Below are 24,212 nucleotides of genomic sequence, written 5' to 3' on the forward strand. Positions count from 1 at the left end.
GAGAGAGAGGAAGGGAAGCAGGCTCCCTGCTGAGCAGAGAGTCCGATGTGGGATTCGATCCCAGGACCCTGAGATTATGACCTGAGCCGAAGGCAGCGGCCCAACCCACTGAGCCACCCAGGTACCCCAGTTGCTACAGTTTATTCCCACCTTGGGCAAGGGGAATATTCTGCAGGAGGAATGAATGAATGTACTTGATTATCTACTTACCATAGGAAAATTTTCCATTTCCCATTTTGTTTGCTTTTTTCCCACCAGAATCCACAGGTTCAGAACATTCTCAAAAGCTCTTATAACTACCTCCACTATTTCCAATACCTCTTGCCAAATTGGGTGGTTTAAAAAAATTTTTTTTAATTGTTTTACTATTGTTCCATTTTCCTGGCTTAATTTCTTTTCACCTGTGAATTACTATTTCAACAATTAGACTCTTCCTTTTGTGTCACTAACCTGTCATTGAGACTTTTAATTCACAATAATTCTAGGGAGGAACAGTTATTACTAGAGAGGCAACATTCCATGGTGGGCTCTGGAATTAAATTGCTTGGGTTCAGACTCATCCTGCTACTTGCTATTGAATATCATGTGAATTATGTAAATTCTCTGTGCTCATTTTCTTATCTAGGTAATGGGAATAACAGTTCATGGGTTGTGAGAATTTGTGATGTTGTAAGATTTAAGTGAGTAGAACCCTTAACTCCTATTCTTGCAAATAGCATCAAACAGATGCCGATGCTATTATTGTTGGCACAGTAAACCTTAAATTATATAGATCAAGTGAAGACTTCATGTGTTTTTCTAAAAGGAATCCCTGATCTTTCATCTATGGCTTATTTACTTTTATTTTCAGGGCACTAAATCCAGGCCACTGATTTACCACCCATATGAGCCAGTTATCAAAGGAAGATTATTCTTTTAATTTGGGCTTACCCTTAACGATGAGTGGCTTTCTTCATAGGAGCAGGAAGAGGCAGTTTAAATGGCTGAATCCTCGTCAGTATCACGGTGGCTGACAAGGGAATCCAAAAGTATTGTCCTCTAGATATTACCAGGATACACATTACTGTTTTAAATCATGAACTGTGAGCTGTTATGCCTGTAGGGTCAGGATCTGACAATTAGCACAGTCAGCACTGTTGCCAAGTGGCTATGACAGCCTGTATTAACACTGAACGTTAAGATCAGGTAACAAACTGAAACTATTACTGTATGTTTGTCAAATTTTGCTTGATCAACACCTGGAGTAATGGACGCAGTTTTATTTATAGAACATTAATGTAAACTAAGGGGCTTAGAGAAGATGAACTCATTTAACAAATGTGGTCTTGAATATTTATTATGACAAAAGACAAGCTTTTAATCCAGGTTGGTCTATTTTGGATAAGAAAAGAACTACATAAGGGTTAAATGAACTGATAAGGAAATGTACTCTTGATTGCTTTGTTTTTTACCATCTGGAAAATGCATCACAAGTTACATAAAACTTGTAAGTGGGCTTTAGAAGCTTTCTCTCATAAGTTGGGGCTCTCTGTATAGCTCAGAAACTTTCTGAATTTAGTGAAATATGAGACTTTTTTTCCTAAATGATAGTGTATTTCTCTTCTACAGAACAGTTCGGCAATATCTAGTAACTTTGAAGGTGTGCATACTCTATAACCTAGGAATTCCACTCCTAGAGAAAATTTCACATAAATTGTCATGTATATGCAACGAGACATACTACTGAAGTGTTTATAGCAGTCTTATTTGTAATGGAGAAAATTGGGAAGCAAGCTAAATGTCATTGAAAGGGGAATGGATAAATTGTGGTATGTTTATAAATAGAATATTATATAGTAGTGACATGTATATACCAGTGCTACACATTTTCAACATGTGTTAGTCTTACATATTGAATGTTAAGTGAGTAAAGAAAAAGGGATTCTATTTAGACAACATTTTGAAACATGCTAAATGGTGCTATATGTTAGGGAATGTGCATATGTAATAGAAGTGTTAAGTAATACATGTAAGCAATAAAAAGACAAACTTAGGATATTGCTTACTTCAGAGGGGAATTCGAGAGAATTCCGTAGGGGTTGAGCTGTATTGGTAATGTTTTATTTGTTGAGTGGTGGATAGGTAGCTATTTATTACATCCATTTTTATGTATGTAAACTAGTTTAGAAACATTTAAAAATTGGGGAGAAAATGTCAAAATGTTAATGATTTTGCATTTTATTTGAGGTAAAATGGGACTCTCTTTTTTTTCCTTACTTAGTGGATGCTCTTTCTGTATAATTACTTACCCATTTTCTACAATGAAAATTCAGTTCTTTAATCATGTTAGAGGGAAAACTGAAAAACTTATCTTTTTTTGAAAGCAGTAAATGGTTTTCATAGAAATTTTAGAAAATGTAGACAAGTAAAATTTAAAACTCATAATACTTAACAGTTTCTAGTCTTTTTCTTGTAAATTGTATAGAACTTAAATATTCTATATACTAATTGACTTTTGTTTTTATTTTTCTCACCTAATACAAAATAAACATTATTCAACAGAATTTAACATATGGAACTGGTGTTTTAAAATTATTTAAAAATATGTTATTAAAAAAATAAAAATGTTATTGTACTGAATGCAAAAACATTGTTTTGCTTATTGGTACATAATCGTTCTTCTCACAATTAGTTATCGCTTCTTAATGCAAGAATTACTGTGGCAATGTTAATTGTTCCTGGATTTGATTTATTTGAATTGATCTCACAAATAGCAAATATTTAAATTTTTTAAAAAGATTATATTTATTTGAGAGAGAGAGTTGTGAGCAGGGGGAGGGGTGGAGAGAGAAGCAGGCTCCCTGCTGAGCAGGGAGCCCAATGCAGGACTCCATCCCAGGACCCTGGACCATGACCTGGGCTGAAGGCAGATGCTTAATCTACTGAGCTACCCCTGGACCCCAAATATTTAAAAATATTTATTGAACAGTTATTTTATGCTTCATCTTAATCTGTTGACATACAGTAGTAGAAGATAAAAGCTTTAAAATATGTAAGAGCCAGATATTTACTGCCTGAGCCATCCAGGTGCCCCACGTTTGTAATTTTTTAATAAAACTTTTATAGGGGCTCCCAAGCATCTGCCTTTGACTCAGGTCCTGATCTCAGGGTTCTGGGATTGAGCCCCACATCAGCTCCTCAGTGGGGAGTCTGCTTCTCCTTCTGCACCCCCCTTCCTGCTTGTGCTCTCTCTCTCTCAAATAATAAATAAAATCTTTTAAAAAGAGACCTTTTATAGGTGTAAACTCAGGATGTTAAATTAAGAATAAACTAAGTTAACAGGTGTCTTAAAAATTTTATACATTTGCACAATATTTTATAATATAATTTTTTAAGGTAGAGAATTTTCTAATTGAGTTTACTTTTTATTGTTTTTCAAATTTTTGCCCTAAGTGGAGCATCTGTTTCTGAACTGAAAATAAGTTAGACTCTGTAAGTTTTGCTAGTTAATGAGAAGCAGCCAAAATCTAAAGATTAGAAGCCATCAACAGAATAGTATGCTTCTTGTCTGGAGTTACTATCTGTAGTTTTGGCAAGAACCACATAGTAGGTGGAGCTAAAACTAAAAGAAGAAAAAAAAAAAAGGAACCTCCTTGTCGCTCTCGCCAGCAAGAACTACTCCGAGACTCACGTAGCGGCGAACCATTTTTATTAATCGCTTTTTTCTTCCTCCCTCTAACCCCGGGAGCATGGGTTTTTATGCAGGCAGTGTTAACCAATCAGAATGCAGTGCTCATGCACCTCTCGCGTGAGTGGACCTAAATGAACAGCCAATCATATTCAATCCCTTACAGCTTTTATAGTAGGCCTCCTGTACTGGCTCCCCACATCTCCCCCTTTTTTATTTATTTATAATGGCTGAGATCGTGCCTGTCTTAGGTTGCCAGTCCTCAGCACACATGCTTACCCGTCATCGGGTACTCTCCCTGGTCGAAGAGCCCCTGTCTTAGGTTGCTAGGTGTGGGATCAGTCTTACCCGTCTTTGACTACTGATCTAGCATACTTAGCCATATCTGGGGGGAGGTACCAGCCTCAAGAGCCATCATGGCTTGAACCATGAGGTGTTGTTGTCGTTGATTGCAACGGACACGGCCACACACCCAACGTAACATTAGTACGTTAGCTGTGATTAAGAGAACAGCCATGGCACCAAGTCCGGCCCACTGTTTGAGGAACGAAACAGATTGCTGTAACATTTTTTTCCACTCACTAACAGGTGCAATAGTTACGTTGGTAGAATTTATGGATATAATTTGAGCTCGTAATTGCCTAGTTAAATTTTGAAATTGACGGTTCCAGGTACCATTAAGCATATTTCCTAACTGTCTAGAGAGGTTAGCTGCTAAGGATAAGTTGTTATGAGCTATAGGGGTGATACAAAGTCCAGCCATATTATGTATGCATCCTATCGACACAATTGACTCTAGGATATCAAGTTGTTCCTGTACAAGATCATCCCTTTGATTTACAATAAGGATCCCAGCATGCAAATGTCCGTTAATTTGTTCTTGCGTAGCCAATGCTTCAGCGACCATTCCTGTGACGTTGTTGAGCGCAGCTGCTGTCTGTACCGAGGTTGTCAACGCTACCGCGGCAGCAGTAGCAGTGGCGGCGGATGCTGCGATAGCTGCAATAATGGCTGCTGTTATTCCAAAGTCTCGTTTATGTCGAAGCAGCACCGGCAGGTTGTCGGGGTTCACCTGTACTGGCATCGGGATATACGTCCGGATCTTGGCTATTACTGCCGAGTCTCCCACCGTGGTGTTCCAACATTCTGATAGCAGACAATTCTGGGACTCACAAGAGAGACTAGATGACTTGTTAATAGTAGAAGCATTAAAAACTATGAAGAGAAAGGGAGCTCTAACACAGACGGGCGTTGGTGAGTAACTTATGTGCTTAGCTGAGGTGCAATTACAAGTAACATTTGTTTCAAATCGAGAGCCTACGTGATAGTTGTACATACAGTTACGCCATGTAGACCCATTAATAAAGTGAAGGCTTTCCAAGCCTGTACATGCCTGTGCAGCGTTGCAGAGCAGCCACCTATCTAGAATGTGAGCTGACGCGCCTTGCGCCGGGTCTTGGTAGGTATAATTATAGCCAAAAAAGGTGGAGTTAGAGTAAGTGGGGATTTTAGGACTGAATGAGAATCCTGTTCCCACCCAAACTCCTGAGAGGCTACTATGGCAGCCACTCGTGCGGTGCAGCTCGCACAATAGCAGGCCTTGGTGCAGCAAGGTTTATACGGAGGAGGCCCCTCGTAAGGTGGCGCTGTTGGGGCTGGGCGCGTGGGCATAGGATCTAAGTATCTACCACTTCCGTCTTTGTAACTGTGCCATAGCTCCTTCTTCCGCTTTTAATTTCAGCTGCGCCATAACTTCCCCCTGCAGTTTGAGCTGCGCCATAGCCTTCTTTAGCTTTTCCTCCTTTTTTGCAAGCTCCTTTTGCATCTTGCTCACCTTTTGGCTTTTGGGCGATTTCCCTCCTCTGCTCCTTTCATCATCGCTTGAGCTAGATCCCTCACTGTCTGAGTGTCCGTTTGAGCTTTCACTCTCAGAGCTAGTGTCCTTCAAGGAGCCTTTACAAGATTGCTCTTTCACTTGTTCTAAGATCTCCCCTCCCAGTTGCACCGCCTGGCGTATGGGCTCTCGCGGGGATTGCAAACAAACTTTCACTAAAGACCAAACGGCCAGGGTTCCTGGCGTAGTGCGCGGATCGCGTCTAAGGTCTTCTCCTAAATGCTCCCACTGAGGGATGTTTAATATCCCTTCCTCCAAACACCAGGGAGCCGTTTGTCCCACTTCTCTCAAAAACAAACGAGCTGTTTTATTTTTTAAAGGAGTACCAATTGCTTTAAGGATATCAGAAAGCGGCCCCAGCATTTTATATGTGGCCATCTCGTTTCCCATACCGGAAAGCTTTACTCTCGTCCTTATCCTAGGAACTTTGCAGCCATCTCGTTTCCCATCCCGGAAAGCTTTCTACGCTCGTCCTCGACTTGAGGAACTTTCCCTGTCACTAGACAGAAATAGGTGCACTCTTTACCTGATCATCGCCGACTCCGTGCGTCTCTCACGATGAGATTCCCGGGTTTCGGCACCACTTGTCGCTCTCGCCAGCAAGAACGACTCGGAGACTCACGTAGCGGCGAACCTGTTTTATTAATCGCTTTTTTCTTCCTCCCTCTAACCCCGGGAGCATGGGTTTTTATGCAGGCAGTGTTAACCAATCAGAATGCAGTGCTCATGCACCTCCCGCGTGAGTGGACCTAAATGAACAGCCAATCATATTCAGTCCCTTACAGCTCTTATAGTAGGCCTCCTGTACTGGCTCCCAACACCTCCTCTATGTAATATTTCCTGTATTCTTAGAAACATCAATCCTTGTGGTTTTGCTTATTTATAATATCATAAACTAATATAACAGCATTATTCTTAATTTACATTTTGCCCTTGAATTTTATATATGAAATAGTTACAGTATAGATGTGTTAATATTTTTTAATAAATTAATTATGTTACATCCTTTTATACTCGTAGTACAAAAATGTTCTTCACTTTTTATGTTTCATGTATTAATGGATTTATGATTTTGATATAGTCATTCCTGAAGAGTTAACTTTCAAAATCTGTAAGAAGGATGGTAATTGAGAATTTAGAATCGAAAAACCTAAAAGATGGAGACCTACAATATGGAAAAAAAATTAGTCAGAATTAAATCTCTTAAAAGCACCAAAAAGAGATTTGCTCATCTTTATTGAACTTAATATCAAGGAAATTTACAAGGACTTTAGGAGCAAGACTTACTTTATTTTTTTTAATTAATTAATTTATTTATTTGACAGAGATCACAAGTAGGCAGAGAGGCAGCCAGAGAAAGAGGGGGAAGCAGACTCCCTGCTGAGCAGAGAATCTGATGCAGGGCTTGATCCCAGACCCCTGGGATTACGTCCTGAGCTGAAGGTAGAGGCTTTAACCCACTGAGCCACCCAGGCGCCCCAAGACTTACTTTATATATATGATACTGGTACAGAATTAGAGGGAAGCTTCTTATTAGAAGTTAATGATCAGAGTTTGAGTCCATCTGTTTTGTCATCTTGGTTACCCTACACTTTAGTTTTTTAATACGTAAAATGAGAATTTTGGCTATATTTGCCTCGTAGTGTTAGTTTTAGAATCCCCTGTGAATTTATTATGAGGTATATGGCATTTTTATTAATTTCAGTGAGCCCAGTCCCTCACTTCCAGATCTTTAGCAAAACACTCAGCTTAACTAATGTCTCCTCATCTGTATGGTAGATAAAATGAGTGTGAACTATATGGTTTGTTAGGGCTCTAAAATCTTACATACCATCTGGATTCAGTAATATATTTTTTACTTTTCCCATTTCAATAAACTTTTTCCTGTTATGCTTAGAGATGTTTTGATTTCTCCATATAGAGAAGGAACTTTGAACAGATGAAATACAGAAACCTTTCTGCTTGTAAACTTTCAAACATGACAGGGCGCCTGGGTGGCTCAGTGGGTTAAGCCACTGCCTTCGGCTCAGGTCATGATCCCAGGGTCCTGGGATCAAGTCCCGCATCAGGCTCTCTTCTCAGCATGGAGCCTGCTTCCTCCTCTCTCTCTGCCTGCCTCTCTGCCTACTTGTGTTCTCTCTCTGTCAAATAAATAAATAAAATCTTTAAAAAAAAAAACTTTCAAACATGACAAAGCATTAGGCTAGAGCAAGAAAGCATCAAATCTGTTTCTAACAGATGACATTAGCGATTACTTGGATACATTTGTGAATATGAGTGGGCTCACTTAGAACTGAACCCATATGTACTTTTTTTAGATGATCCTCTGGGATCTCACATTCCAAAGTAATTTAAGTCCTTGTACTAAGCATTGCTTCACGTATCCATCATAGTTTTGGAGAATCCTTTCACCTCTCAAAGAGTTTGATTCTCCCTCCCCTCACACCCAAGACAATTCAAGACTTGCTGTTCAGTCTGGTGTTACAGTAATTGTATGGAACCACTTCCTACCCTTCATCAATAAAAAGTTACCTGGAGGGGTGCTTTGCTGACTCAGTAGGAAGAGCATGTGATTCTTGATCTCAGGGTCAGGGTTTGAGTTGGGAGTAGAGAATATAAAAGAAAGAATAATAATAATAATAATAATAATAATAATAATAACTTATAAAAGTTATCTGGAAGGGTTATTCATCCTCAAGAAAAACTTAAACACATGGGGTACCTGGGAGGCTCGTTGATTAAGTGTCTAACTCTTGATTTTGGCTCAATTTGTGATCTCAAGATCATGAGCTCAAGTCCTGTGTCAGGCTCTGTGCTGGACGTGGGACCTGCTTAGGATTCTCTCTCTCCTTCTGCCCCCAACCCTCACACTCTCCTCTCTCTTTCTTAAAAAAAATAGAAAAAAGAAAAACTTACCTAATGACATGCAAAATTCTCTGCTGGTCTCTTTTGGAATCGTAAAGAGGAATAAAACATTTTTTCCCTTTAGGAATTTATGAATCTGGATGACAAAATCTATTTCTCTGTCAAGAAAATTTATTATATATTAGCATCTGACCAGTTAAAGGATAACAGAACCTTCACATAATGAATATTAAGTAGCTTTTCCAAATGTAGGCCTGATTAACAGTGTTAGTTTTTCACTCATTCATTAAATTAACAAATTTTATTTTTAATACTGTGTACCCATTAATGTGCTTGTCACTAGTGTAGAGTAACATGATAAAGACACAGTCCCTGGTTTCAGATAACAGACTACTGTGATCGAGTCAACTCACTTCTCTTTTTCATGGGTATTTTTAACTGAGAGATAATCACATTCAAGGATTACCTTAAAAAATACGACATTCCTTATCTAGACATTTATTTTGGTAATTTATCATAGGGGTAAATAAAGAAGTACAATAGGTCACTTGTTTTCTTTTAAATTTCATTTGTTTTATTTCTGCATGGTTTTATTTCCATTTTATTTCTCTTTCAGATGTAACCACCCATTTGTACCCAGGTCTGGTCCAAAGCTTTCTGATGGCTTATGGCTTTTAGCTGATTCTACTGGCTTTGACCACATAGAAGCTAGAGGATTTCGATAGCTGGTGTGAAATCTTGTGGCTCTTTGAATACCAAAAGTCTGTGGTTTCTTAATTCAATCCAGTTAAATAAACTGGTACTTCATCAGCCTTCTTTCTGCTACTTACTGGGTGTTCTGTAGAAAAGCTCATTTAACCTTTATACTATATACACCCCCTGCAGCATTATAAAGATTTAGCAGCTGAAATCTCCAATCTGTCATTTATTGAGCAACTGCTATATATGTGCCAGCCATTGTTCTGAGGATATAATCATCAAAAAAACCAGACACAGTCCCTGCATTCTCAAAATCTGTTTGATGTAATGACTTCTAAGTGAAATGATAAAAATGATGATGAGCTTTTATTGTGTCCTTACTATGTGCCAAGCACTTTTCCATTTGCTACAATATATTAATTCATTATCCTTACAACAACTTGTGAGATGAAGGTAGTATTTATTATTATTCTGATTTTATAGATCATGAAACTGAGGCAAGAAAGATTACTTTGCCCCAAGTCACACAGCTAGCATGTGTGGATGAGAAGATGGAGTTCACATCTGCCAGTCTGGCTCCAAAACTTCCACATTTATCCACTACACAGTACGGTACAATTATAACAGATAATTATGGTATAATTTAAATGGATAATTAAATAGGTAATTTCAGTAAGTGTGAGCAGTGATATAATGGAAATTCTTGCTGTTGTAGGAGCCTAGAATGAATTCACCCAATTTGGTCTTATTAGGGTCTGGGAAAGAGGGGAAGCTTTTCTGAGAAAGTAAATATTGAAATAGACTTTTCCCACCCTGCCCTTTTAAACTATTGAAAAAAATTGGAAAGAATATTTAAAAATAGAATTAAACACTAGTTTTCATACAAAGAAATAACGGAATAGGTTAGAAAAACCAGGAATCTGTTCTCAACCTGGGGAGGTACTCCGGTGATTACACTTTATTTATTGGTAGGGTGAAATAAAATTTTTTAATGAGCTATTTACAAAATTATCTAGTGGTAAAAAGTTCTTATATTTTTGAGGAGACAAATAAGAATAGAGTATTATTTTGTAAATAAATAATACTAGGTGCTTTTGTTTTGTTGTTTGTGGTAGGAGAAAATATTTGTCTTACGTGCCGTTTAAATTAGTTTAAAAATGGTAGCAGATTTGATTGATTACTTTAGGTCTACTGTCACACTGGAGCAGGGATTACCATTTCTGAGTTCTATACCATGAAAAGAGCATAGAAAAGAGTACTAAATGCATTTTTTTTTTTTTAAAGATTTTATTTATTTATTTGACAGAGAGAAATCACAAGTAGATGGAGAGGCAGGCAGAGAGAGAGAGGGAAGCAGGCTTCTCCGCTGAGCAGAGAGCCCGACGCGGGACTCGATCCCAGGACTCTGAGATCATGACCTGAGCCGAAGGCAGCGGCTTAACCCACTGAGCCACCCAGGCGCCCCTAAATGCATTTTTTATAGAACATGTTCCACAATATAAAGGTTTGGCAGGGTGTTATGCATTCAGATGAGGCTGTTTAGGATTTGCAAATTCAATTGCAATTTAGATAGATTCTTAAGTATGAAGTTGAATGGTTTTTGTAACCTGTGCAATGACTGATTTTGTCAGTTATTGATATTTTGAGTTCTTTCCATTTTTTTTTAAAGATTCATCATTTTGGAGAGAGAGAGCATGCGAGCACAGGGTGGGGGCACAGAGGAAGAAGAGAGAGAGAATCTCATAAAATGAGTTTGGAAGTTTTCCTTCCATTTCTATTTTTTGGAATAGTTTCAGGAGAATAGGAATTAGTTCTTCTTTAAATGTTTGGTAGAATTCCCCCGGGAAGCCGTCTGGCCCTGTTTGTTTGGAGATTTTTGATGACTGTTTCAGTCTCCTTATTGGTTATGGGTCTGTTCAGGCTTTCTATTTCTTCCTGGTTCAGTTGTGGTAGTTTATATGTCTCTAGGAGTGCATCCATTTCTTCCAGATTGTCAAATTTGTTGGCATAGAGTTGCTCATAATATGTTCTTATAATTTATTTGTATTTCTTTGGTGTTAGTTTTGATCTCTCCTCTTTCATTCATGATTTTATTTATTTGGGTCCTTTCTCTTTTCTTTTTGATAAGTCTGGCCAGGGGTTTATCAATCTTACTAATTCTTTCAAAGAACCAGCTCCTAGTTTCGTTGATTTGTTCTATTGTATTTTTGGTTTCTATTTCATTGATTTCTGCTCTGATCTTTATGATTTCTCTTCTCCTGCTGGGTTTAGGGTTTCTTTCTTGTTCTTTCTCCAGCTCCTTTAGGTGAGAGAGAGAGAATCTCAGACAGACTCCCCGCTGGTCAGAGCCCAAGGCAGAGCTCAATTCCATGATCATGACCTGAGCCGAAATCAAAAGTTGGACACTTAACTAACTGAGCCACCCAGGTGCCCCCTCCATTTTTATCATAAAACGGGAACAGTAATTTTTTAGGGTGCATTTGGAAGTATTTTTGACTAAAAATATTATGACAAAAGCTGTATGATAGATGAATCTGGTAATATTGCATATTCTTCATAATGTAGTGTTTATCATCTCATATACAAAAGTCTCATGGTTATCATAGTAAATCCATTTTACAGAATTCAAGATCTGAATTAGGAGCTGTAGGGGATCAGGTTTGACCATTTTTATTAGCATAGTAATGCTCTATCAATTTAAAATACATACCATGGTTGTTCTGTATTTAATGATATTACTGGTTTATTTCCTTTTCATTCCAAAATTGAATATAGCATTCATTTGTCAATTCCATTGACTGATCTACTTGGGCTTCATCTTAACAATTTCTTGCTTTGTTTTTGTTCCTTTTGTTTTACTCTAACTCCTCTGTCAGGTCAGTCACCTTCCCCTTCTTTTCTCCGCTCTTTAATATTCTGGCAGTCCCCTGTGTGATTCTGCTATCTTCCTTACTGTTCTGTTATCCCATACTGTATTATGTTATGGCAGTCTTCTCTTTTGCCATTTCTGCTTATGAGCATCCATCCTCATTGCCTTATTCTATGTGGTACTCAGGGAGTCTTCTGTTTAAACACCAGGTTAACTAACTTCTTCCATTAAAGCTCTATTTGACATCCCTTATCTACTTAAAACTATATGGAGGAATATATACCTACATACATAAAAATAGTTTGTTATTCTAATTGCTTTAGATTTTTTGGTGAACTATGGGATTTCTCCCTAATTATTCTTACCTGGAAACTTCTGGCGTTTTAATGTGATTCTTTTTTTTTTTTTTTTTTAAGATTTATTTATTTATTTGACAGACAGAGATTACAAGTAGGCAGAGAGGCAGGCAGAGAGAAGAGGAAGCAGGCTCCCTACTGAGCAGAGAGCCCAATGTGGAGCTCCATCCCGGGACCCTGGGATCATGACCCGAGCCGAAGGCAGAGGCTTTAATGTGGTTCTTATTTGAGGGAGTGATTGTACCTGGCTATTATGTTCCAAGCCTTGAATTTTTCCTGTCTATATGTGAAAGAAATCTTTATTTCCAGATTGTCTTGGTTCTTACTACTTGAAGTGTTGGCTGTGGACTGGTAGCATCACATCACCTTTGTGGTAGAATTGCAGAATCTCAGGCCCCACTCTAGACCCTGTGGCTCATAATCTGTATTGTACCATGATCTCTAGTCAGTTGATATGAATATTGAAGTTTGCAAAGCACTGTTCTATGTATCAGCCAGCCAGTTGACACATTATCATGCTGATAAAGACTGTACTTTTCTAGAACCAGTCTTACACATGTGACAAAGTGATCTTATTTAAATGTTTCTAAATAACATTATAACTTTTCATCATGGTTCACAAAAAGTTCTGTTCTGGTGGATATCGCTACTACTGTGCAGAAGCAATGACAGGAATAATCTCGAAACAGTAGCCAGTTTGTCTTTGAAGTGAGTTTTGGTGTGTGCTAGATCCAAAACCATGACAGACATTTATAAGCCTGTTTTCTTTGTTCTGTCTTCTAGCATCAGTTTGCATCTGTGGATGAAGATCTGTCTTTTTTTTTTTTGCTTCTTGGGCTGTGACTTTTCAAGAAAATTGTATGCATTAAGATGAACCTTTAAGATGCGCCTGGGTGGCTCAGTTGGTTAAACATCTGTCTTCAGCTCAGGTCATGAACCCCCGGGGTCCTGGGATGGAGCCCCATGTCTTGCTCCCTGCTCAGCGGGGAGTTGGCTTCCCCTGCGCATTCTCTCTCTCAAATAAATAAAATCTTAAAAAAAAAGAAAAGATGAACCTTTCAGGTGTAGGGAAAAATAATCAAATTTCTAGTAAATTTTTAGTCTTACATGAGCAAAAATTAAGCTTTACTGAAATTTTATATGTTGGTTAATCATATATGTATACAATTTATTAATAAATAGGTAATAATGACCCATATTCAAATCTTCCTTGTACATGATTTAAAAAGTTTATAGACTACTTCTCTGTAGTACGGTATGACAGTCCCACATTTTCTGAGTAGACTGGGAAATAATCTTGTAAATTCTGTACTATGTCCTACAGCCTGTGGATATACATGAATAAGGGACAGTACTTATTTTGTATGGTTGATCATGAAATAATTTCTGTGTTCTCTGAGCACATATTAATGGGGGCTTAGAGATAAATATGCCCTGTGTTAAACTTTATTACATGTGATCTGTGAAGTTAATATACTATGTGTGTATAATCATTTGGTGATATCTTAAAACTTAGATTTATTTGTATACTTCTGCTTTAGGAGATAGTTTTTAAAAAAAAAAACTAGAATGTTTTTATTTTTATGATCAGGAAAGAAAAAAACGTTCTTTTTTGGTACTTCAAAAATGAAGAGTTCTGAGAGCACACAAAATTAATCTTTTATTATTCTTCTGCATTTAAATGAAGGTGAACAATGTGGCTCACCTACAAACACATTTCTGTTGGCCTTTTTCTGGAGTAATATCTTTGTGTAATGATGGTAAACAGTATTTCAGTGGGTGTTTTGTAGGTTTCAATGCCTTGTTTGGACTTAAATACCTAAAAGTGACAGTGGGAGGAAGTGGCAGAAAAATACCCAGATGTCTGTGAGATAGTGATATGTCACTTAGCACCTCAAGAGTGTTAAGTTTTAAATAACAGAAGTAAACTCCCAAGAACTGACCTTCGCTAGGAGCCATTCTGTTTTGTACAGCTTCTGCTGCATGTGGCCGTGACCGAGGAGACTCTCGTTGGGATTACCAGAGGACACCCTTGTGGTCATAACCAAGTTGTAAATGTCACCAAGATTCTTCTTGAATGTCTATCACATGTGTATCAGTAATTCTCAAGTAGATAAAAATGAAACAAAGATTCATTTGGGAGTTAGCACTCCCAGAAGGTTAGTTTTAAAACAGAACAGCAGAAGGAGTTGTGACATGCATCCATAAGCAATTATAATGACTTGACAGTTATTTAGCCCTCAATTCCTAGCCCTGTGGTTGAACTGACAGCATGCCGGCGAAGGTAGTGAGGACTGTTTCAGTCCCATTAATGTCTTCTTGAATGTTAGCCTGTGGTCGGGATAATGATAAATGTTCAGTGATTGATGATTTTATAGTCCCAGGGGATTCTGGGTGATCTCTGTTTTTTGTGAGCCAAGGCAGTTTGCTTCCCTGTTTGGGCCTCTAGGAAGTTTTTCTCATCTTTACTAAAATCATTTTAAGTTAGCAAAAGTGTAGATATCACCTGAGGTTTAACTAACCAGGATTCAAAGCCTTGTTTAAAAACAATATGATTCTGTGCTTAGTATGTTAAGAGTTAAAAATTGTAACAGTTCTTAATCTACAGAGCTTTTGTAACATTTATTTGTAAACCTTAGTATCTTTTTTCCTCCTTTGTTTTTTTTTAAACATGTCTTAAGTTATAAAGAGAAACTTAGTAACATCTATTTTGAAATACTAACATTAACTTTAATATGTTCATGGTGTGTGCAATTTCATCTTAAAGACTCAAGAATTTAAATTAGCTGTTTTTGGTTTTGTTTTAAGATTATTTATTTATTTATTTATTTGCAGAGAGGTCACAAGTAGACAGAGAGGTAGGCGGGGCGGGGGGGGGGGAGCAGGCTCCCTGCCGAGAAGAGAGCCCAATGTGGGGCTCGATCATAGCACCCTGAGATCATGACCGAAGGCAGAGGCTTAACCAACTGAGCCACGCAGGCACCCCAAATCAGCTGCTTTTAACAAATGTTTTCCTTTTTACATGGGTTAGTTTTTCTAGTAGTCTGTCTTGTTCTACTTGTATTGTTAAATATATGTTTGCTATTCAGGAAAAGATTCATTTCTAGTATATTGATTGTGGATTATTTTTAATATTTTAATTTAAACTTGTAATTACCTCGTAATAGGTAGGGTTTATAGACAGAGGAAGGAAGGTAGAAATAAATATTTTCCTAATTTATTACAACTTAAAATTATATTTTCTTAGTTTATCCTTTTTTTAAAAAAATGATCTATAGAACCTTTTTTTGGCTATAATGAGTTCATAGGGCTAATTTTCTTTAAGATCATTAAGAAACTACTTTAAAACCTTAAAAGGAATAAAAGGAGCACTTCTGTTTAGTTTTTCAAGTAATGAACAAGGAACTTGGTTGGGAATGACCATTTGTAAGTCTGTATATTAATTAGATGAGTGTCATTATGCTCAATTAGCAGGGCTGCCAAATAATCTCTTTAATACTCTGGTCTTTTTTTTTCCCTCTAGGGTTTTACAGACAGCCCTCATTACAGTGATCACTTGAATGACAGTCGATTAGGGGCCCATGAAGGCTTGTCCCCAACACCTTTCATGAACTCAAATCTGATGGGTAAGTTGGTAATTCTCTGCAAGTAGTCTTTATAAAGCCTCTTTGGTCAGAGACATTTTTTAGTCCTTTGTCCAAGAAATACATGTAAGTATCTAGAAAAAAAATTCTTGTGTTTCTAGGGGCATCCAGGCTTTCCTTTTTCAGCTCAGTTTGAGGAACAAGCATTCAGAAATATCACTGGTACCAAAAAAAGGAAGCAGCATTTTTTATAAATTTGGCACTGTCTTTGTGATATCAGGCATTTTATGTTTTCTGCTTTCTAGGCAAAGAAGCATTTTGAGACATTTGTAATTTACTACTTGTCTTAACAGTCGAATCTATATGTGGCAATTAAAAATATGATAAAGGATTGATTTTAAGCAAATTTTACTTACAATATTTCTTTTGACACTATTTGTTTAGAACTTAATAGAGCATTTAGAGGTTGGCAGCATTTGTTATAAGCACTTGGGTTCGTATTGGGAATTTTGAAGCTGTGTTCTGCATTAATGAAGTTGTACTTTGAAGGATACTACCTACCACCTGAACCGGATTATTATATTTTGGCGAAACCTTTAGGTTAGCTTTTTTTTTTATTTCTCTCTTCTCCCTGCAAAACACGTATCACTCTTTCCCTCACCTCTTTCTTTCTCATGTGAAAGTTTATAGCTGTTCAAGCTGAAGTGATAAGCCCAAGCTTCCCCCCCCCCCCCTAGTTTAGGTGCCCTTTTTTTTTTTTTATTTTAAAGCAACAGTTTTACCTTTTTGCAGAACCTGATTAAAAAGAACGTGTTTTATACCATTATTTTTCCTTCTTGCTTGTGCTGGGCCTGGGCATATTAGAAAGCTTTGTTTAATCTGTTTTACTTACTGTCAGTGGCATCATGTAAATATGGAAATTTGTGTAATTGACATTGATTTCATTACTTACTCTGTTTCTTAAGGACGTGACCTATATTATGGTCTTGGAATTGTCCTTTTAATACACAGCCATGCTAAACTAAGTGGATTATCCAAATCCAAAATCCTGGTGGTCTGCAATTTCTTTATAAATGGTTTTGCTTTGCACAGTCTTTGTTTAATTCCCTTATCCACTATAAAGTGTTGAAGAGACTGTCTGATATTCTAGTGTGGATTTTGCCTAAAGCAGTTACCACTTTCAAGCCAGAATCATTGAGTATGACATAAGAGTTAAAAATCTAATGAGCAATAAAACTTGTGTTTAAAATGACAGTTTGTTTTAACATAAATGCAAATGAAAATCATATCATCCCAGATAAAAATCAGAATTAAATTGAGAACAAAATAATTATCCTTGCACTTAGTTGGGGAAAACTTTTTTTATCTTTTAAATTTTCTGTTGAACTTACTGTCAAAGTAAAATAGATGTGACACTCCAAATAATTTCATCCTATAGTATATCTTTTCCCCAAGTAGCATTTAATTTATTGTAAATATGGTGGAGCAAACTCAGTCAGTTTTTTTAATTTCAGATTGAACTAAGCTTTCTTAGTTGAGGCTATACTTCTTAAACGTGAAAAATCAGAAATTGCCCTTTTTAAAATGTATGTGTTTATATTTATTCTTAGCTAACAGTTAGGATTCTTAAGCCCAGTAGAATTGCATCATTAGCATAGCTTTGAGCCAAGGTAACTGTTAAAATTGTGGGGATAAGTGTGGGAATTAAATGAATTCTAAGAAGTATGCATGTCAGTCACTTGGTCTGAGCATCTGTTGGCTAAAAATATTTCTGTAATTCAGTTTGAGGTAACATTTTCTTAAAACAGCAGTTATGAGTGCGTGCTTGTTGGTTGCTTCAGTTTACAGATAATTATTAGAATACTTTTAATAGTCATGCATACCCTGTGTATTAAATGAGCATCTAAAATAAGTCTTAAAATATTATAAAAACTCAAATTTATAAATAGATCAATCTCTTCACAATATAAGTAAAAAAAAAAAAACCTGCATTCATCTGAACTACACTGTACAATTAATCAGGCGAAGCTACATTTTCATTTTAAGTCGTAATTATCAAGTCTTAAAAACGTTAATTTACCTATAAAGAAGGGGGAAATGAACCCTGAAAAGATTAGGCAGATATTTTCAAAAGGATTTCACTGGTCATTGGCAATACCTAATTTACTATATTTTTTCCCTTTTATTTTCAATAAAAATGATCAAATGAGGTATCTAGCAGTTTAGTGTAAGCACTCTGCATGACAGTAACTTGCTTTTGGAAGTTATTATTTCCTAAATTATAAAGTAGTTCCATACAGCAACAGGCAATCCAACTTGATGTGAGTTGAAGGAAATGAACTGTTACATATCCAAATATGTGGGTTGATAGCGCTCGGTAGAATTACAGTGGATAGGTTACTTTTCTAGCTATTTGATAATTTAAGCAAATTTCAGGCTAAAAACCTATGTTGTTAAAGCATGACTAAAATGTGCATAGCAGTATTAGAAGCATTTGGAACTGTATAGTTCCAAATCCTTCCTAATCATCCTAACAGGTAACACTTCACAGTGATGCCATGAATGAAGAATGCTCAAAAACAGTTAAAGCTAATAGGAAAGCAGTGACATATTTCATTATTGCTGTCAACATATAAAAATACCATTAAGGCTGGGGAAGAATCATATGCTAGGGGATGTTGTTATTTTTTGTATTATGTTCAACCATAAGCACATTTGCCTAAAGAAATCATGGATTATAAAGTGCTACTGTCTTTCGTGATGGAGCTCTCAAACACTTTAATGATTTTGCACATTGCAAAAATGAGAAATTTTGTCTAACAAGGATTGATAATGATTCAGTAATGAACAATTTGCCACAGAAACATGCATTTCTGTATTCATTTAGGTATTTTGAAGTATTTTACACAGGAAGTAAAGCTATTATTGTTCGATCACTTAGTGTTTCTTTTTAATGAATTCCAGAATTATCCGATTGATTTGTCAGTATGGGAAAAAGGGTTTTTCTTATGTTTCAAGTGAAATAAATACATCATTTTGGCACATCACTAAGTAATTAGCATCAAACAATTCTGTACTCTATTATAGGAAAGCTGCAAAGCTTTGACAATAGCAATGAATTGTACAAGTATCACCAAATAGTCACCTATTTCTAGTCTCTTCCGGCTTTAGTCCATTTCACACTACCCTTGGTTCTCTCCGTAATTTCAGTAAAAATTTGCTTTTCTTTATCTGTTGTTGATTAGATAAATTTTTGATGATGGTAGGATCAGTCTGTTAATTAGATATGGAAATGAATTATTTCATAGACTTGCCTACCTTCAATTCCCAAGTGATTGGGGAATGAACTCCTTTTATCTTTCTACCTCTCCATGTTTATCAAAGCTTTACTTATTTTAGGCTAAATCTATCTATCTATCTATATATATATATATAGAGAGAGAGAGAGATGGAGAGATGGAGAGGGGGAGAGAGTGTCAATGGAGACTTTAAGGATAGGTATACCTCAATTGTGTTCTTTTCTGAGACTTAACTCTGCTGCTAGAGAGGTTTTATCCTGTAAAGAATGAGAGCCCATGTGATGATATAGGAAAAAATGCAGGGCTAAGAGTTAGGAGATGTGGGCTTCATTTTACGTCCTTAAAATTACCTTTTTGATATGGAACTGCTAGGTAGTCTCAAAAGTCTTCTGCAGGTCTAGAATTTTATAATTTTATAATCTCATGTATCTAATATCTTTTATCTAATCCTGAAAAAGACTACAAATAGAATTATAACTGCTAGTTTGCAAATGACAAAACCAAGGCACAGGAAAATTAAGTGTGTTTTTCCTGAGGTCACAGTCAATAAATGGCAAAATTGAATGTAGGATCCCTGTCTTCTGACTCCCAAATAGTCTTTCCATTAGGCATATAAGGTATTTATTCTTTCTATATTATGTTTGGAAGTTTTTACTAACTTGTCATTTTCCTCAACTTTGATTATGGAGATCCTGATCTTGAGAAACGACAATGAAAAAATGGTTCCATAGTGACATAACTTTGGGACACATTCTATATCATGTGACCCTTCTTAGAGATTCAGATTGTACTTTGGGATATTAAAGGCTCTGGGAAAAAAGGGGACGAAAAGCTTATTTAACTTTCTTCAGCTCTGTCACATCCCAGATTCACACAGCACGCAGAAGCCCTTTTGTAAAAAGAATCATTAGCCTTTGAGGAACTACTTTTCCATGAAGCACACACTAGGAAATGCTTCTGATTGTTTTAAAGGGAAAAAATAAGATATAATACATGAAAGTTCTCTGAAATGCAAAATAGCAACAATATTAATGATACTGCTTTTTAAAACTTATTTTAGACATTTTAGCTAATATTGCAGGTTGGGTTCAGTTGTTCCAGTACATTATTAAATCTCTTTTTCTGAAGTACTTAAGTTATAAACAAACCAGCTGTCCTTCCTTTGATGTCTATTTGCTCAGCCCTTCTTTACCTCAGAGTTCAATGGGCCTCTTCTAATAGCAGTTACTATGTTTTATTTTCATTTCATTATGGATTAAATAGATTTCTATGGGCTTATATGGGAATTTTAACATAAGTACACTTTTTCCCTATATATTTGCTCTTTCAAACAACCAGTTTCCAAGAAAACTCTTTTGTTTTTGATCCTGCCTGCAGTATGATTTCTGATTAATCCAGAATTCTCCTAGAGTCACAAAAAATGTAGAATCACCATTTTCAGAATATCAAAGCACAACAGAACTCTGCCCTCAAAAGATTTCTAACTTTGATGTACATGAAATTCCTTCACTAGATGAGATAATGAAAATGATTATAATTATGCTTAGGGGAAACAGTGTACTTAATATCTGGTTTGACAGTACTTCATAAGATGAGGCCTTCATACTTTGTCCAGTGTTTTTTATTTTCATCAGTGTTTTATTAGCCTCCCATCTCAAGAAAGGATATGGGTTATATATTCATTGATCTTCATTCTCTGATCTTTAACTGCTTACAAACACAGAATGTTGGCACTGAGGGAAACTTGAGTGAAAGAGATCTAGCTACCATTAAAGAAACCAAAGCCAAGAAAAATGAATGAGTAGTTAATTAGGAACTACTAGTTGAGTAGGAAACAGGGACCCAACCCTTCTGGTTATTATTTTTTTAAAAAAAGATTTCATGTATTTATTTATTTTGACAAAAACAGAGATCACAAGTAGGCAGAGAGGCAGGCAGAGAGAGAGGAGGAAGGCGGGGCTCAATTCCAGGACCCTGGGATCATGATCTGAGCCGGAGGCCGAGGCTTTAACCCGTTGAGCCACCCAGGCGCCCACCCTTCTGATTCTAATTTAGCTCGGGCCCCTTTCTACTACACTGCTTCTTTTCCTTTTTTACCTCTCCTGTGCAACTATTTGTCCGTTTGATCCTTTTCTCTGCATTATCGCTCTTTTATCTTTTTCTTTCTCCTGCTACTGATTAGACCCTGATTAACCATTCTGAATTGTTGAGTACCTTCCTCCTTCTCCATCATGTACCCGTTCATGCCTTTTTTCTGGCGTTTAATATGTGAAAATACCATATGGCAGAATATAAAATTAAGATTCAGTCTGTCTTTACAGACTTTAGTTTTAGTGTGGTAGGAGAAGTAATTTCAATAATTATTACACATATTAAAATGTTAGTGATACAGAGAAGTCCTCACAGAAATTCGGAAGAGATTAAAAGAAGGTACAACCAGAAGTGATCAGGAAAAGTTTTATTGTGGAGTAGCATAATCCAGTCTATTTAGTCAGAACTCTTTCTCTTAAAAATGACAGAAATTAACTTAAACTGTGTTTGATAAAAAGTGGTATTGAGTCACATATTGCAGACTGCTAGAGGTAGATTGATTTTAGGCATGGCAGGTCCAGGGGTTCAAACATTGTCATCAGGTCTCCCTCTTTCCAATTGAAAGTGTTTGTTGAGAGAATTAGATAACTCTGGAGAGGCAAATTGGACCACGAGGAGATTTGAGAAGTGGGAAAGTGGGGGACAGAGGGGTACAGAGTTTACTACTATCTCTTCCTCCCTGCTTCTAGTTCCCATATTCCAGTCTTTCCAAATTGTTGTAAATTGTCCCTTCTGGCTCCCATATTACAGGATACCTTATTCCTTAGTGATTTGGAATGTTTTCTTTTAGTGCAGTTATGTATTTTTAAAATAATACTCTGTTCCTGTCTGTGTTCTCTTTCTGTGTCCCTACTTTACCTTCACAATCTGAAAAGCATCTTCTTTTCCATAGTTAAAATGACCTGTCAACCATTCTTTCTGAAACCATTTCTATGAGCCAGAGATTAGCTAATGTGTTTTGTTTTGTTTTGTTTTGTTTTGTTTTCGTACCCAGTCTGGGAAAGACCAGGCTAGTACTAATGCCTCACTTTGAAAGGGGTTCCAGCGTTTCAGAGGTACTGGTGTATAGACTCAGGTCTCTTTTATCTAAGCATAATTAAACCTGAATGAATTACTTAGAAGAATTACTTAGAATTACTTAAAAGAGATGCCAATATTTTGGAAGATAGAGGAAAAAATGTTTGATTGGGGCTTTATTTTGAAAATTAAAAGTAATATTAAGAAAATAAGCAATAATTTATATAATTCCCTAGGTCTTAAGTGAACAAAGAGTGAATTAATTACTCAGTTTTTTGGTGTATTTTTTTTCCTCAGAAAAATGTTTGGTAATATATAGAAATGTCTTTTACTTTACATTTGAACCTTCTTGATTTTTCTCTTTAGTTATTAACTGACTCTCAGTTTAGGTTCCAATCTGTCAGTGGCTTTGTGTTTGATTAAATGGTTCTTTCACATCATTTTTAAGGACCTCCTGCAGTTTTGCTTCTCTTGCATGATACTCAGCTTTTGATGGATTTCTTTGTATTTGCTTTGTATAATGGGATATTTAACAAAAGACTGACCAACAACATCATTGACTCTGGCCTGAGATAGCCACACTGTGAGGGCCATTTCACTGGGATTACTTTTTTTTTTTTTTTTTAATTTTCTGGTTATTAATGAATGTTTTCATGGGATTGCAATGTTGCAAAGTGGTAACTCCTACAAAGACCACCTTTATTTTATAAACCTGTGTTTACCCAGTCCGTTTGCTCATCATTACTTATGTGTATGTTCTATGATCAACAGTAATCCTTTCTGCTCTGCACAGTTTTATCATAGGTCAGTGGCATAGATCTGATAAATAGTTCTTCCTTGAATCTTCCCATTGTTTGTATCTAATTCTAGCCAACCAAACATGAACTCTGCCTGTAGTGGGATCCATCACAGGAGGTGTGGCTACTTGGTTACTAGAGAACAAAAGAATGATTTTTTAAGAGGAATTTTTGTAAACTTTACAGTTATCCTAGATTTGTATAATCTGAGGACCACACCATGGCACATAGTTGAGAATTTGGGGCACTCTTTCTATTAGGGAAAGTCCTAGAGCAACATTATCAGATCTTCCCTTCTATGGGTATTATTTCACATTTCCTTGCTTAGGGTTATAAATGATGTTTTTATCATTTACGGTCCTTTTTTTAGTATTTTGTTAAATACTTAAATAATAAAATTCTCATAGAATGGTTGAACTGGAATGGATCTTAGAGGGCATCATAAAGACTAGAAGTAGGAAGAGGTGCAACTGGCACTCCCCTACCCTTTCAAAACGAAGAGTTAGTACTAGCTTGGTTAGTGTCACAATGTTTGTACAGGTTTTAATTAGCCACCAGTTGAAAATGAATTGTTTTTTAAATTTGAAAGCATGTCCTCAATTGCTTTGGTTTTCATGGTGGAAATATTGTTTGAAGGTATTCAGATCCTACCTGTTACATAGATTTTATACTGAGTTGCTGTTACTCAATAAGCCTTGTGTTTTCTGTAAGCTCCTCAAAAGGTTGTTGCTTGAGTGTCAGTCTGCCATTTTTATAGTCTTCTTCACATCTATTTCTCTTTTCTTCCTTAAAAATTCAGCCTTTGCTTTTTATTTTAAAGATTTTATTTATTTACTTATTTGAGAGAGAGAGCACAAGTGCACAGAGGGGCAGAGTAGGGGAGGGAGGGAGACAAGCAGACTCACTGTGGGACCCATTGCAGAACCCTAACATGGAGCTCGATTTCACAATCCTGAGATTATGACCTGAGTCAAAATCAAGAGTCAGACCCCAACCAACTGAGCAACCCAGATGCCTCCAGCCTTTGTTTTTTATAGCTCACGTTTTCTGTGGTGTTCATGTTGGGTTTGTTTT

General features: G+C 36.6%; 1 protein-coding gene across 5 annotated transcripts in view; it reads left to right on the plus strand.

The window, feature by feature from the left end:
* The window catches only part of TCF12 (transcription factor 12), a 392,538-nt gene that overhangs the window by 192,698 nt on the left and 175,628 nt on the right, over positions 1 to 24,212 (plus strand). For all 5 annotated transcript variants that reach the window (XM_004777303.3, XM_004777305.3, XM_004777304.3 and 2 more), the window contains one exon: positions 15,874 to 15,976. In XM_004777303.3, coding sequence (XP_004777360.1) covers positions 15,874 to 15,976 — 103 coding nt within the window. The remainder of the gene's footprint in view (positions 1 to 15,873; positions 15,977 to 24,212) is intronic.

Source organism: Mustela putorius, unplaced genomic scaffold (genome assembly GCF_011764305.1).
Source record: "Mustela putorius furo isolate JIRA1106 unplaced genomic scaffold, ASM1176430v1.1 tig00003896_pilon_pilon_pilon, whole genome shotgun sequence".
NCBI lineage: Eukaryota > Metazoa > Chordata > Mammalia > Carnivora > Mustelidae > Mustela > Mustela putorius.